At 39.3% G+C, this 14872-nt stretch overlaps 1 protein-coding gene across 1 annotated transcript in view; it reads right to left on the reverse strand.

Moving 5' to 3' along the window:
- PKD1L1 (polycystin 1 like 1, transient receptor potential channel interacting) overlaps window positions 1-14872 on the reverse strand; it is a 174504-nt gene that overhangs the window by 116898 nt on the left and 42734 nt on the right. The window contains exons 14-19 of the mRNA XM_075557310.1: window positions 11950-12323; window positions 7467-7526; window positions 5080-5253; window positions 3663-3740; window positions 2448-2590; window positions 1456-1576 (exon numbers count right to left, since the gene is read on the reverse strand). Coding sequence (XP_075413425.1) covers window positions 1456-1576; window positions 2448-2590; window positions 3663-3740; window positions 5080-5253; window positions 7467-7526; window positions 11950-12323 — 950 coding nt within the window. The remainder of the gene's footprint in view (window positions 1-1455; window positions 1577-2447; window positions 2591-3662; window positions 3741-5079; window positions 5254-7466; window positions 7527-11949; window positions 12324-14872) is intronic.

The raw sequence follows: 14872 nt of genomic DNA on the forward strand, positions 1-14872 counted from the left end.
AAAGAGATTCTTATATTAAAATTTTAATTCAGGAAGTAAAATTCTATTATTTATATTAAATTGCAGCTAAATAGTTTTTAAAACTATTGTGAATTGGATGAAGGTTTACAGAGGAAATAAATTTCCCCAAGTTGAACTTTAATATATAACAATTAATTAATTGGCCATATTTCTAATTTTCTTTTTGAACTACCATTTAGAAAGCCAAACAAAGAAAACTCACTTCCGTAGAGTTGATTCTGAGTCATAGTTGACCCTCTGGGATAGGGTAAATATATCCATGGATATAGTAGAGCACAGAGAAAGCAAAGGCCCTGTCGGTAGCTAAGACTGTCACTCTTTACAGGACCAGAAAGCCTCATCTTGCCCCCACGGAGTGGCTGGTGATTTCAAACTGCTGACTTTGCGGTTAGCAGCTCAACCTGTAATCACAACACCGCCAGCACTCCTCTCTGTAGAAAGCAGCCTGAATAAAGTCATTACACGTATACAGCTGAGTAATACTTAACTTGGGTAAATGAGAAGGCATTGTGTTATAAAAGGGAGGTCACCAAAAAAATCCATGAAGGCACAGGAGTACAAGAGTTAACAGCAATAGAGATAAATACTCTATTTGTAATCTTATAATAACAATCATCAGTTGAACGACAGATACATAAGCTCAACATATATAGGAAGGAGATACCACCTATTGGTATCTCGCAGTCAGGAGAAATGATTAAATAAAACTGAAGACATCTGGAAACAATTAGTCCAATGGACAAATGGACCATGTATACCTCAGCCTCCACAAGCCTGAGACAAGAAAGAGATAGTGCCCCCTATCACTACTGACTACTGTGAAAGGGGTAACAGAAGGTCCTAGATAGAGTGGTAGAAAAATGTGAGACAAAACTCAAAAAACATCACACAAAGGACAAGATGTATTGGTTGAGTGGAGGCTGGTGATTCCTTTACAGCTGTGGCCCTTAGTCATTCTGCAGATTGGAACTGAGCTCACCCTCAGGGTACAATTTTCAGCCAAAACACAGGGAGGTCTACAAAATGAATAATAATACTAAGTAGATATGCATTCGTCATTCGATTGAATAATAAACCACTTGAGATCAAAAGGCAGCCTTTTCCCCAAGACAAAGTGTGAAGCCAGAAAGGACTAGGGAAGAAAGATGAATGAAAAGAGGAGCACAGGGAAGAAGCAGGATGAGCAACATTACACTGTAGGGACTGCAAGCGATAGCATGAAACAAAATATGCATGAATTATTTAATGAGAACCAATGCGCTCTTTTGCTCTGTAAACTCTCTCCCATTGTTCTCACACACGTGAGCACAAAGATAAAGAAAATAATATACAAATAAAAATGTTATTATATGTATTTATAGTTCCAATTTTGGAAACCAGGGGAAACAGCCAGAAGTAAGTGAAGCACTAGGTCAGATAAACACAGTGACTTACCTCTATAATTGTTCAGTGGCTCACCCGCAGGCAAAGCAAAATAATATTGGGCATCTCTTCCATGGTACAAAGTACGTTTAGTTCCATTTCCTATCCAGTAACTAAATTCATAATGAAAGTCCTAAAATCCATTCCATAGGAGCAAAAACATAATATAGAAGAATAAAGTAGGAATTATATCACCAATACATAAGTACATGAATCCACACTTCACACTACCAGAGGACACTTTTTTTTACAGGCCAAATAATCATGAATGATGAAAATGGTGTCCTGCGTTCCTGTAGGTCACCCTGTCACCTGCAGACATTATGCTCTTCCTGAGGCCCTGTGTTGGCCCCTGCACAAACTTTGCCACTTCTCAAAATGTGCCTCCTTCTCCTCTTGGGGTTGTTCTCTGTGCCTCGCACCGTGGGGGAGAGAGCAGGGAAAGGATGTGGCTCTGCGCAAGCTTCCAAAACTTTCTGGCATAAACTTTAAACCAAATCCCCTCCCAGGTGGAAAAAGATAATGTTTTCGACTTCTTCAGAATTTATCAAAAGTGCTACCTTCAGGACCAGGGGTGTGAGGGGCGATACTGGGAGAGTGGAGGGTGAGTAGGTTGGAAAGGGGGAACTGATTACAAGGATCCACATGTGACCTCCTCCCTGGGAGATGGACAGCAGAGAAGGGGGGGGAGGGAGACTCCGGATAGGGCAAGATATGACAAAATAACAATGTATAAATCACCAAGGGCACATGAGGGAGGGGGGAACAGGGAGGGATGGGGTAAAAAAGAGGACCTGATGCAAAGGGCTTAAGTGGAGAGCAAATGCTTTGAAAATGATTAGGGCAAAGAATGTACGGATGTGCTTTATACAATTGATGTATGTATATGTGTGGATTGTGATAAGAGTTGTATGAGCCCCTAAAAAAAAAGAACTTATCAAAAGTGCTTGCAAAGATCTCCACTGGCTTTGATCTTACATGATGGTGTTTCTATCAATACGTACCGGTTCTCCTGACATGCAGAAAACACTGAAAATGGTCTGGGCCTCATGGCCACGATGGGGCTGTACCTGACACGCTACATTCTGGGGGACTCTGTTGACTGTGAAGTAGAGCTGAGCTTTACCTAGAAAGATGTGTTTTGAAGCTAAAGAGAAAGATTAAATGAATATTACACTCTTAATAAGGTATTACAATAACACAGGATTATATTTTTATGGCACAACACTAAAGGGGCAGGGGGCCGGTAGATTAGTTTCCTTAATATAAACAATAATATATCTCAAAGCTGACAACAAAATCCAGAAGACAAGAAAGTGCTGTCTTTAAAATGCTGAAAGCAAACAACGGCCAACCTTCAAGTCTACATTAAGATAAAGGGAAAAAATGCCTCCAAAAATTAAGGCAACTTCAATATGTTTTCAGACAAAAGACTCAGAGAATATGTAATGGACAGATCTGAACTAAAAGAAATGATAGCTAAGGAATATTTCTTGAAGATAAAGGTAACAAACTCAGTGTGAATCATGGTCATGCAAAAGGGAGAAGGCACTGGACAGAATAAACGTGTAGGAAATTTTTAATGAACATCCACTGTACAAGGTAATAGTAATAGTGTACTGTTGTGTTTGAAATAGACATAGAAATTATGGGCACATTTGCAAGTATGGAATAAATTTATCCATACTTTACAATAAATTTATCCAGTTGCTAATCACAAATAAAATTTGTAATTAAAAAATCAGAATGAAAAAATGCAGCATGGCTCAGATCTATCCACCAGGGTCTATGAGGAAAAGCAATTTAGAGAGATTTGCCAGTAGCTTCTCCTGCCTTGTAAAATAAATACGCAGTAATGAACAGCAAGAGGAGTGCTGGTGGCACCGTGAGCTAAGACTTGGCCTCCTAATAGCCAATTCGGGGGTTCAAACCCACCAGTTGCACTGCAGAAGTAAAAGGAGGTTGTCTGCTTCCATAGAGATTTACAATCTCTGAAACTCTAAAAAGCCATTCTACTTTTACTTGTATGGTTACCAACGGTAAAAATGGATGGAATGGCCGTGAATTTGGTTTGGACTGAGCAGCAAAATGGTAGCAAGGAAGGGGTGAGTCAGAAGCTTCGGAGGGTCAGAAGCAACCTCCGGAGAAAACTATATGTGTGGTGTGAAAGACATATGCTTTGTCTTCCCTGAATCGAGTCCAACAGGAAGTTCACATACCTACAGATGCTTGGATGACATACATCTTTCCACTTCTCAGCGAAAACGGCTTTATCGTCACAGTCTGTTTTATGATGCCTACGGAAAGGGAGGCGTGCACAGGAAAGGGATGACAAATTGGACTCAGAGACAAGATGTCTCAATAAAGAGATAAGGCCTGTCCTTTCATTCTAAGTTTCACCCATATTCTAAAGGTTGAGGTAAAATTTGGTAAACCTGTTCTGAGCTGGTAGCTGCCTTTATTTCATTCATCAACAGTCCCCTTGTTGGCTCTTCAAGAGCTAGTGGTTCATCTCTAGGCTTTCCCTTCTCAATAGAAACCATCCTAAGAATGACCTAGTCATCTCTGGCTAGGAAATGGTACTAATTTTACAAGCAACAAGAGAACTGTTACCTTTCATTTTATAAATATTATATATTTATAATCAAGTAGAATGGTCAACTAGTTTATTTTATTAAACTTAACTGGTCCAAGAAATAGAATTAATTTATTTTAAAACCATTTTAAGACTTGCATGGTGCTGATTACAAAAACATACTTAAATCTGAGTATAAACATTGACCTTATGATTAGGGAATTACTTCCTCAGAAAGGAAAGACTGATCCTGATCAACCTTCACTACCTCCCCTGAAAATAGGAAAGATCTGAATACAAGATTGGTTGTCTTAATAAAGGCAAAAATTTTTTGTTAGTTCAAGGACTGTTTGTTGGCCTTTAGGAGTGTTTTCCAGTCCAGTCTGTTGGGGCACCACGCCCTGGCCCCAAAGTCCACTTTCAGCATTCCCCGGGGACCTTGCCGAATAAAGGCAATTTTTAAAAACAGCATGTCCTGAGAAAACGATGAGGAACAACCCATCTAATGACATTGTGAGGCCCAGAGCCCCCATAGAGAAGTTTGTTGTTGTTCCACAATCACGTGTGTTATTATTAAAGAGGTCGTTTAATAAGTTGTGGTTAGGAAACTGGATTAAGGACTCAGCTTTAGTTCAGGAACAGGTTCATTCTGATCAATATAGAGCAATGATTCACAAACACGATATACGTTCATAACAGGGACGTGTGTCCACCGGATGTTGAGGATTATGCAGCACATGTTTATTCTCTTGAGTGTGCACAAGGCGAGCTCTTCCGCTTTGCACTTGGAGCTCCATTTTTCTGTCTACTCACAAGCAGCCTCTGAAGGACAGAGGCTAACCTGCCTTTAGTAAAACTAGCGCCTCCAACTCTATGCTGAAGATAGATAAACTCAAATTGGAAAGGTGTGAACGATATAACAGATAATCACTAGAAACAATGATTTCAAATACTTATGTATTTTTTTTAAAAAATAAGCTACAGAAGAAATTGAAGGACTGATATGCAAACCATTATTTCTTCAACAGCTGCACTTTCCAGTATACAGAAAGGGCCCATACCTGATGAAGTGTAGCCTTGGAAAATTGCCCGACTAACGAGGGACTTAGGCCAATCGATCATCAGCAAGGGTGTAGCACTGCCCACAGAGTGAAATGGGTCAAGCAAGTTATCCCCATCACTGGGGTTCTGGTCATGTTCACTTGGTTCCGATTCAGGAAAGTTCATATTAGCCCCTGAGAAGATAAATCAAGCCAGTTAATGAAAATGGAAAACACTGAATAACAATCTTATTCCATTAGCGATTTTACATGATATTAATATAATGTTTGTTCTTTTGTGAGTGGATAATTTCATGCAACACGATGTTCTCCAGGTCCACCCAGGCCATGAGGTGCTCCGTGGCTTCATCGTTGCTTTTTAGTGACATATGATATTCCATTGTGTGTGTGTTCCGGAGTTTCCTTTCTTTTTTGAACCCTGTTATGAGGAGCTAATCCAGACACGCTACCATTCCATAGTTCAACCACATCCAGCAGTGTTGTGAATTGTTACCACAACCAGTTTCCAAACATTTTCTTCCTTCCTGAACTTTTTGATATCAGCTCTCCTTTACCCGCCACCTCCCCTCTCCCCTCACCATGTCCCCCGGGAACCCTTTTTGTACGAAGTATCTTTATCTTTTTTCTATTGATGGGCTTTAAGTTGCTTCCATCTTCCTGCTACTGTGAAGTGTTGTACTGAACGTGGTGTGTAAATCTATGTGCTGAGACTCATTAGAATACATACCCAGCAGAAGAAGATGTATATCTTCTTTAGGATACATACCCAGGAGAGGGATTGCAAGGTCGTATGTAACTTCTATTCCCACCTGTTTGAGGTAGCTTGATATTGCTTTTCACAGTAGCTGTACATATTTACAGTCCCACCAGCAATAAATGCGGGTTCCAATCTTTCCACATCTCTCCAGCATTTATTATTTTCTGTTTATTTGAGCTTGACTGTCATTATTGGTGCAAAGTGGTATTATTATTTAGATTTGCTTATCTCAAATGGATAGTGATCATGTTTGTTGGCCATTTGGATGCCATCTTTGACTATTCATGTCCATTATCCACTTTTTATTGGATTATTCATATTTTATTGAGGTGTTACAGTTTTCTATAGAAATTTTAGAGATTAGTACCTTGTGTGTTGTGTTGTTGTCAAAAGGTTTTTCCACTTTGTGGGAATTTCTTTTACACTTTTGATCAACTCTTTTGATGTCCATATGTGCCTCGTATTTAGTAGGTCCCAGTCATCTGTTTTTTCATGTACTGTGTGTCCCCTTCATTATGTTTGATGGTGTCCATGCTTTGTAAGAGGGCCCTTACCTTGTTTGTCCCTATTTTTAAACTTATAATTTTTTATTCCTCTGTTTTTCATATTTAGGTCTTTGATTCACCATGAAGTTGTATTTTCTACAAGGGATAAGGTATGGTTTCATTATAAAGGGAAAGGGAAAAAATCCCCAAGAGAACAGATTTTGAAAATGTCCAAGTGGGAAAGGGCAAGGGAGGGAAGATAAAGGACTGGGCTAGACTGTTGACAGATGTTGACTTGGGTGAAATGGCTAATAAGTGTCTACAAGAAGCAGAAGATAAAGCAAGGAATATGTGATGGATAAGCTATTGGGGAGTTTTATTAGTAGATTAAACCTTTGAGTACAAGTTGGTGACACAAATATAAACCTTTACCTAATTTACAATAAAAATTCATGCTTTTAAAAAATGAGAATAACTATTTCTACATTGGGTGTACACCGATAGATGAACATGCAGGAATTCCAGGAAAAGAGGAAAACAATCTTGCTAAAGAGATGGCTGGGGAATCAGACCTCGAGAGAGGAAAGTCACTAGTCTGTCACATTGAGAAGAAGATAAAAAAGGAACTCTTGGCAGAAAAGTCTTTGAACCAAGTCATAGCAAAGGGAAAGTGCCCAACTTTGGGTCTGAGATTACTGTTGGGTTTTCAAAACCCACAGTGTAGAAAATGCAGAAGGAGGTGAGACAGGTTATAGGTTTAGGTCAGGTTGTGCCTTGAACTCACTCAAATTTAAACTCACTGCCATTGAGTCCATGCTGATTCACAGTAACCCTATAGGTCAGGATAGAGCTGTCCCTGCAGGCATCTAAGACTGTAACTCTTTACAGGAGTAGAAAGTCTTGTCTTTATCCCACAGAGTGGCTGGTGATTTTGAATTGCTGGACTTTCGGTTAGCAGCTCAACTCATACCCACCACACCATGAAGAGGACTCAACAATTTTCCCTTTGAGTCTAGGGAGCTGCCAGAAAGCTTGATGAAAGTAAGTGGCATGCAAAATTTGGATTTCAGGAAAGAGATTACAGGAATGGAGGAAGAACAGACATAAGTGACTAAGAAAGGAGGTAACAGCAGAATCATATTTACCTGGTTGTCGTCCTCTGGAGGGTACTGCTTCTTGTATATCACCATAATAAGCTTCAAAATCTATGTGAAAGGATAAAAGAATGGTGTTTCATTTAAAATAACAGAATCCACTGAAGTGAATATTGGCTTTCCTGACCAACTAAATCCTCATTCGCTGGTCTATTTCTAGACCTTGTATTATTCTCCTCCACATTACAAAATATCCTCCATAACAGTGTTTCACTATATCATCATGACCATTGGGGGAGACGGGAATCGTCCCCATACCTCCAGGACAGAGTTAGTGCTTCAAGTGAGTGTTTAGTTTTCTAGCTCAGTTTAGGCATATACACTAAAGAGGTGAGACCCCTAATATGAACAGACACATGCACTTCCATGTTCATTACATCACTGTTCACAATAGCAAGAAGTTGGAAACAGACTAAATACCCATCAGTAGAAGCATGGATAAAGAAACATTGGTGCATGCACACAATGGAATCCTGAAAAACAATGATGAAACCATGAAGCACCTCGCGACAAGGAAGAACATGGAGAACTTTATGCTGAGTGAAGTTAGTCAATCACAAAAAGACAAAAGTGGGTGAAGGGAGACGTCGGACAGTGTAAGATATGACAAATTAATAGTAATGTATAAATTATCAAGGGTTCATGAAAGAGGGGGGAGTGGGGAGGGAGGATGAAAATGAGGAGCTGGTACCAAGGGCTCAAGTAGAAAGCAAATGTTTTGAGAATGATGATGGCAACAAATGTACAAATGTGCTTGATACCCAATGGTTGTATGCTGGATTATAATAAGAGTTGTATGAGCCCCCAATAAAATTATTTTTAAAAAATTATTGGTGATGGGAATGGAAAAGTTGGAAACCAAGAGGAAGCAATAGTAGTTGTAAAATATGGTCTTGGTGATAGAAATTGATAGGGAAATCACATGATAGGATTATGCAAGACTAATAGCTTGTTCATAACATATACTCCCCTTTTTTAAACAACACAAATGGAAACTATACACATGGACTGCTCCACATGGATACAGAGAAATCAAATAGACTACATCTGTGGGAAGAGATGATGGGGAAGCTCCATATTAATGATAAAAGCAGGCCAGGGGTTGACTGGAAAAGACAAACAGTTGTTCATACATAAGTTCAGGTTAAAGTTACAGAAAATAAGAGCAAGCCCCCAAGAGCCAAAGTACAACCTGAGGCTACCCCAACCTGAATTTCAAGAACATCTCAAGGACATATTAGACATACTGAACACTAATGAGAGAAGACCTGAGGAGCTGTGGTAGAACATCAAGAACATCACTTATGAAGGCAGCAAAGGGTCATCAAAAAGACAAGAAAGAAAGAAAAGAACAAAGTTGGTGTCAGAAAAACCCCTGAAGCTTTCTCTGAGTTTTAGAGTGGCTAAGGCAAAGGGAAGGAAAAAGTGAAGCCCAAGAGCTGACCTGAAAATTCCAAAGGGCAGCTTAAGGACACAAAGCCAAATATTTCAGTGAAACGTGCAAAGACCTCGAGTTAGAAAACCACAAAGGAAGAACATGATCAGCATATCTGAACCTTAACTCAAAAAATAATTTAAGCCTTCAGTTGAAATATTGAAAGATCCTATGAGCAAAATATTGAATGATGCAGGAAGCATCAAAAAAGATGTAAAGACCACAGTCGCTGCACCAAAAAGAACTAGTTGACATTCTACCATTTCAAGAACTAGCATATGAGCAAGAAACAACAGAACTGAAGGACAAAGTCCAAGCTGCACGGAAACATTAGCCAAAAAGAAGGCTCTCGGAATTTCTGTAATATCAATTGAAATGTTTCAACAAGCTGATCAAGCACTGGGGACACCATCTCCTCTATGCCAGGACATTTGAAAGACAGCTACTTGGCCAATTGATTGACAGAGATCCATATTTGTACTGATTCCATAGAAAGGTGATCCAACAGAATGATCTAACTACAGAACAATATCACTGATATCACACGCCAGTAGAATTTTTCTAAAGACCACCAACAACGGTTGCAGTTGTGCATCGACACGGAGCCATCAGGGGTTCAGCTCAGAGGATGTGGAACAAGGGATATAATGCCTGTTAGATGGATCTTGACCCAAAGCAGAGAATACTAGAAAGATGCTTACTTGAGTTTTATTGACTATGCCAAAACATTCAACTGTGGGGCTCATAACAAACTATGGATAACCTTGAGAAGAATGGGAATGTCAGAAACTTCACTGTGCTCCTGTGGAATTCATACACGGATCAAGAGGTAGTTTTCTAAACAGAACAAGACAATAATGGCCTATAATCTGGAAAGGTGTAGTAGGACTCTATCCTTTCACCATATTAATTCAATCCGTATGCTGGATTATACGAAGGAGAATGAGGCATTGGGATTGAAAGAAGGCAATATGCAGACGACACAATCACCTGTGTGTTAGGCTGGGTTTACTAGAGACACTCATAGATGTATAAGAAAGAACTTTATATCATGAAGGAATTAGTTATGGAGAAAACATCCCAGCCCAGTCCAACTCAAGTCCATGACTCACGTAACCACATGCAATAATGTAGAATACAGGAATATCACAGCTTGGTGGATGCATATTCATGTGGATCCAATGGCGGTGGTAACATCTTCAGGGCTCTGGCAGCAACAAGGGTCAGCCAGCAGCAAGGTAAAGGCAGAGAGAAGGGGAGGTTCCCTGGACACTCTCTATGAGAAGGCCACACCCACAGGGAGGCCCCATCAGGCTGTGAACTGACTGACAGGTTGATTACCACCCCTACACTTTTATATATCTTCAAGTTGACATGAAATTATGTAACTACCACACCTGTTGATGAAGATCACGGATTGTAGCCGTCTGTACAGAAGGCCAAAATCCTCACAACTGGACCAATTAATAACATTATGATAAATGGAAAAAAGGTTGGTATTGTCAAGGATTTTGTCTTTCTGGGATTCATAATCGATGCTAATGGAAGCAACAATCAATAGCTCAAAAGATGTATTGCATTAGGTATATCTGCTGCACCAGACCTCGTTAGCATATTGAAGAGCAAGTATTTCAAATTGCTTCATATGTGTGTGAAACTTGGACACTGAATAAGGAAGCCTGAAAAAGAATCCATGCCTTTAATTTGTAGTGTTAGATTAAAATATAACATCTTATTATTTGATTTTTCCTTCTCTTTCATTTGAAAGTTGTTTCAGTGTTAATATTTTATTTCTTTTTGATTGAGGTTTTTGTGTTTTGCTTTGTCATTTTCCCTTTGCTGATTATATTCCACATAACTTTCTGCACATGAAATCTAGGGGCAAAATAGTATTGTAGGAAAATGGGGATAGGTGTCTAACAATGAGTGAGAAAAAGAAAAAAGTGTTCTGAAATTGATTGTAGGGATACTTGTACAACTCTTTTTAATATGATTGGATTATTAAATTGTATTATATGTGAATTATATCCAAATTAAACTAATAAACACATAATACACATCAAAATCAAATACGCCAGCTACTAAGTAAGAGGACCATACACCAAACTGAGCCCTCTTGACTCTAGGTTCAACATTCTCTCCTTTGTTTTTACCATGCTTTCCAATGTTCTCATGGAAAATACTTCTTATTCTCTTCAGTTTTTTTAGGTTTGTGGATTCTGTGCTATATTTATTTATTTATTATTTTTAAGGTCATTCTATTAGGGACTCTTACAGCCCTTATAACAATCCATGCATCAACTGTATCAAGCATATTTGCACATATGCTGCCATCATTATTCTCTACACATTTACATACTTTTCTCTTCGTTTTAAAGACGAGAAACAGAAGAGCATTCTGCTGAAAACGCCACATTTCTGTTCCTGAGTCCTCCTTCTCAAAGGCTGAGAGAGCTCCTGCATTCCACTTAACCCCAGCAGGGAGCCTGGACCATCATGGCCTTTAGAAGCCACACAGAACAAAGAAAGCACTGTTGCCTACACTAGCAGAAACATCTCATGAAGTCATTGTGCTAGAGATAGGAAAGGGAAAAACAGCTCACTTTTTCTTACTGACAATACATTTTCTCTAGCTTTTTAAGAAATAGCTTTGGTCCAACCCAAACCAATGACCCATGATAAAATGAACCAACTGATTATTAGGGAAATAGAGAGAGATGATTTATTCAACCCTTTACTATAGCTCATATATTACACAACATGGCACCAAAACATACTATGGATACTATACATATGATATCACTTCATTCTCAGAACCCACTGTGGTGGACACCATTATTTTACAATTTTGGAAATGAGGAAACTGAAAATCAGACATACTAATCTTAGCAGGTGGTGCTACATGCTCTTCAACCTCATGATCAACTTAAAAGGCCTGTGCTGATGTGGTTTCATACCTAAGCCACATCAATCATTCTTTGCAAAGGAAACTTTGATGCACAGACAAAGGAGATATCATTGAAGGACAGTGGTTATTACCAGAGAGGTAGAAGGAGAGGTTCTGTGGTAAAGAACTTCCTGATGGCTGCTGGGTCTCCCAAGGGCTAGTAACTGGGGATCCTTCTTCCAAGAACTCGGCATCTTGGGACAGTTCTGCTTCTCCCATATCATCTTCTTGGCCTGAAGCTTCAACAACAGCAGCAACTGCCTGGGGCCTGTTGACCTTGGACTCCTGAGCGTGTCTCATCATGGTTGAAGAGGCCGATTGGTCAATTGTCATCTCTGGATGCTCCCAGGAGAATGGTCCAATTGTTACATCTGAATCTGTTGGGTTTGGCTTCACCAACTGTGGAGTTGACTTTGATAAATTCACAGTGGTGCCCAATCTTGAAGAATCCAGCAGCTCCACTGCTCTACAAAAAGGAACTTAAATATTTAACAGAATTAATTATGGATAAAGAAATAATATTTTTCCTTAAGTTTATAAACTAGAGATTTCTAGCAAGATTTCTGACTAGGTAGACAAACCACCCAGATCCTCTACAGTAAAAATATAAGATGACGGGAAATCAATGCAGATGATAATCCTTGGATCCTGGGCTTCAAAGGAAAGGGTAAAGAATTAAATTTAATATTGCATAGCAGAACAAATGAAAAGAGCAAACAAGAAAATATGCAAAGCAGTGAATTACCAACCAGCCCAACACAAGATGGGCCATTTTGAAATTTTCCAAGCTTTTGGTCACCCCCAACTTTCACATACTTTTCTGTTAGTGACATCGCAACCCATATCACTCCTTCCCTGTCTGTATTTGACAGTGTCTCCTATTGAATCAGGCCTTGTGTACAGGTTACCCCAATATTTAGAGGCATGTGCTTTCTATTTCTCTGGGACAGCACAATGTACTCTTCAGAACTGGTGGCGATGGCCTCCTTATCTGGTAGAGGGTGTTGAACGACATCAGCCACACTGCTCACCACCCTGGTCGGTAGGGAGGCAAACTGCCCAAAATGACACCGTTTTGTTGACTGCTGAATGACAGGCCTCCTTCCCCTCCCATCTCGGAAAGCCCCATTAGCAACTGATTTTAGAATGTACTCTAATGTTCCCAAGATCAGGACATGTTGTGATTGATCTTGTTGATTCCTTTTTGATGTTATAATCAATCCTGCACCCTGCAGTGCTCACTAACTCTAAAGAATGTTAACATTAATTTTGCCTTCTACTCTTGTCATATGCTTGCACAAATCCCTGATAAATAGCAAATGAGTTTTTGCCTTTATAAACTCACTGAGATGCCCACTCGGGACTGCAATCTGAAGATTCACTTTTAGATTCTCACATTCTGGGTATAACCGAGTAAAAGACTTGTGATAGTTACATAATCTGTTGTCAGTTTGAGACTTAAGAGTGAAGGGGCAGAGTCTAGCCTGTCAATCAGGTCACAGCTTGCTGGAGGTGGGACACAAAGGCACTCCCTGGGAAGCATTCCAGCTGAAAGACACACGGAGCTACACTAGTCCCCTGAGCTGGTGGAGCCATGTAGAGACCCCTGCCAGCACTGGCATGCTTCCACTGCCACTGGATCCACAAGACTTCCCACCCACTGGCCTGTGATCTTCCTGCATTTGACATCATTGCATGTGTTGTGTGGGCCTGAAGAGGACTTTATAGATCGGTATTGGTCTAACATTGGACTTATGGACTTTATCTGGACAGGGCTGGGACGTTTGTTCAATATTCAATTGCTCTTGAATAGAAAGCTTTCTTTAAAAATCATTTTATTGGGGGCTCATACAAGTCTTATCACAATTTATACATTCATTGTGTGAAGCACATTTGTTGCCAAAATCATTCTCAAAACATTTTCATAGAGCTCATTCTTATGCACATGAGTGTCTCTATGAATTTGTTTCTCTAGTCCACCCGGACCCACACGGGACTCTTCCAAATTTCAAGACAGCATTTATTTGAACCGGCAACAATAGAAGTGCCAGCTGGGCATCTCACTCATCCACTTCCAACTGTTTTCCTTCTTTCTTTTCTTCTATTTCTCCTATAGTTGATTTCCACCCCCGCTTCTAAACTTTCTTATTTTACTTTTCTTTTTATCTGGTTTTGCTTTAGTCTTTTCTTCTTTGCATAATTTTCTTCTCCTTTATTTATTTGTCTTTCCTAGTATTTTGTGGGTTTTGTTTTCACCGGTTTTTCGGTTTCTTTTAAAATTTTGTTTTATGTTTTTCTTCCTGTGTTTTGTTTGTTTGTTTGTTTGTTTTGTCCCACTTAGCAGGAGACATCAGCCATGTCCACACTACGGAGTCACAACAACAACTTTTATAGACCCACCCCTACTTCTGTACCATGTGATCAGTAAGAGGTAGAGGTCAACATCAGCTCAGCTGCCTTCGATTGTTCTCCATAAACAATAAACAGAGAGATACATAATTCTCTATCACACCTACCAGGAGACAGGTAATAAGCATCTAAGCATAGACAAACTAACAAAAAGAATAGGCTATATATCCCACATACCCAAATACATCAAGATAGAATGAAATGAACAAAACAACTAGGTGAAACACTTCAGCATATAGTCATCAATTAAATACATTATAATACCATCACAATATCTTGGAGATAATTGACAATCTAATTTGCACACACAAAAAAACAAGTTGATGGCTCAAATAAGGGACCAAAAATCATTCACAGTGAATAAAAGTTACTGCAACTATGGAGAACTCAACAAATTTATGCTTATAGATTCTTTTTTAATGGATGAAGAGAAAGATCAAGAAACACACAAGCAAAATTAAGGCAAACAGACAAAATTCTGGAAGCATTCGGGAAAAATTACAAGAAAAAACTGGCAAAATAAACAGAAGTTGAAAATTAGCAATCATACAAAACACCTAAAATTCAGAAAATTAATACCAAGATTTTAGAAATAGGTAACACATT

The sequence above is a fragment of the Tenrec ecaudatus genome, chromosome 9, assembly GCF_050624435.1.
Source record: "Tenrec ecaudatus isolate mTenEca1 chromosome 9, mTenEca1.hap1, whole genome shotgun sequence".
Taxonomy (NCBI): Eukaryota; Metazoa; Chordata; class Mammalia; order Afrosoricida; family Tenrecidae; genus Tenrec; species Tenrec ecaudatus.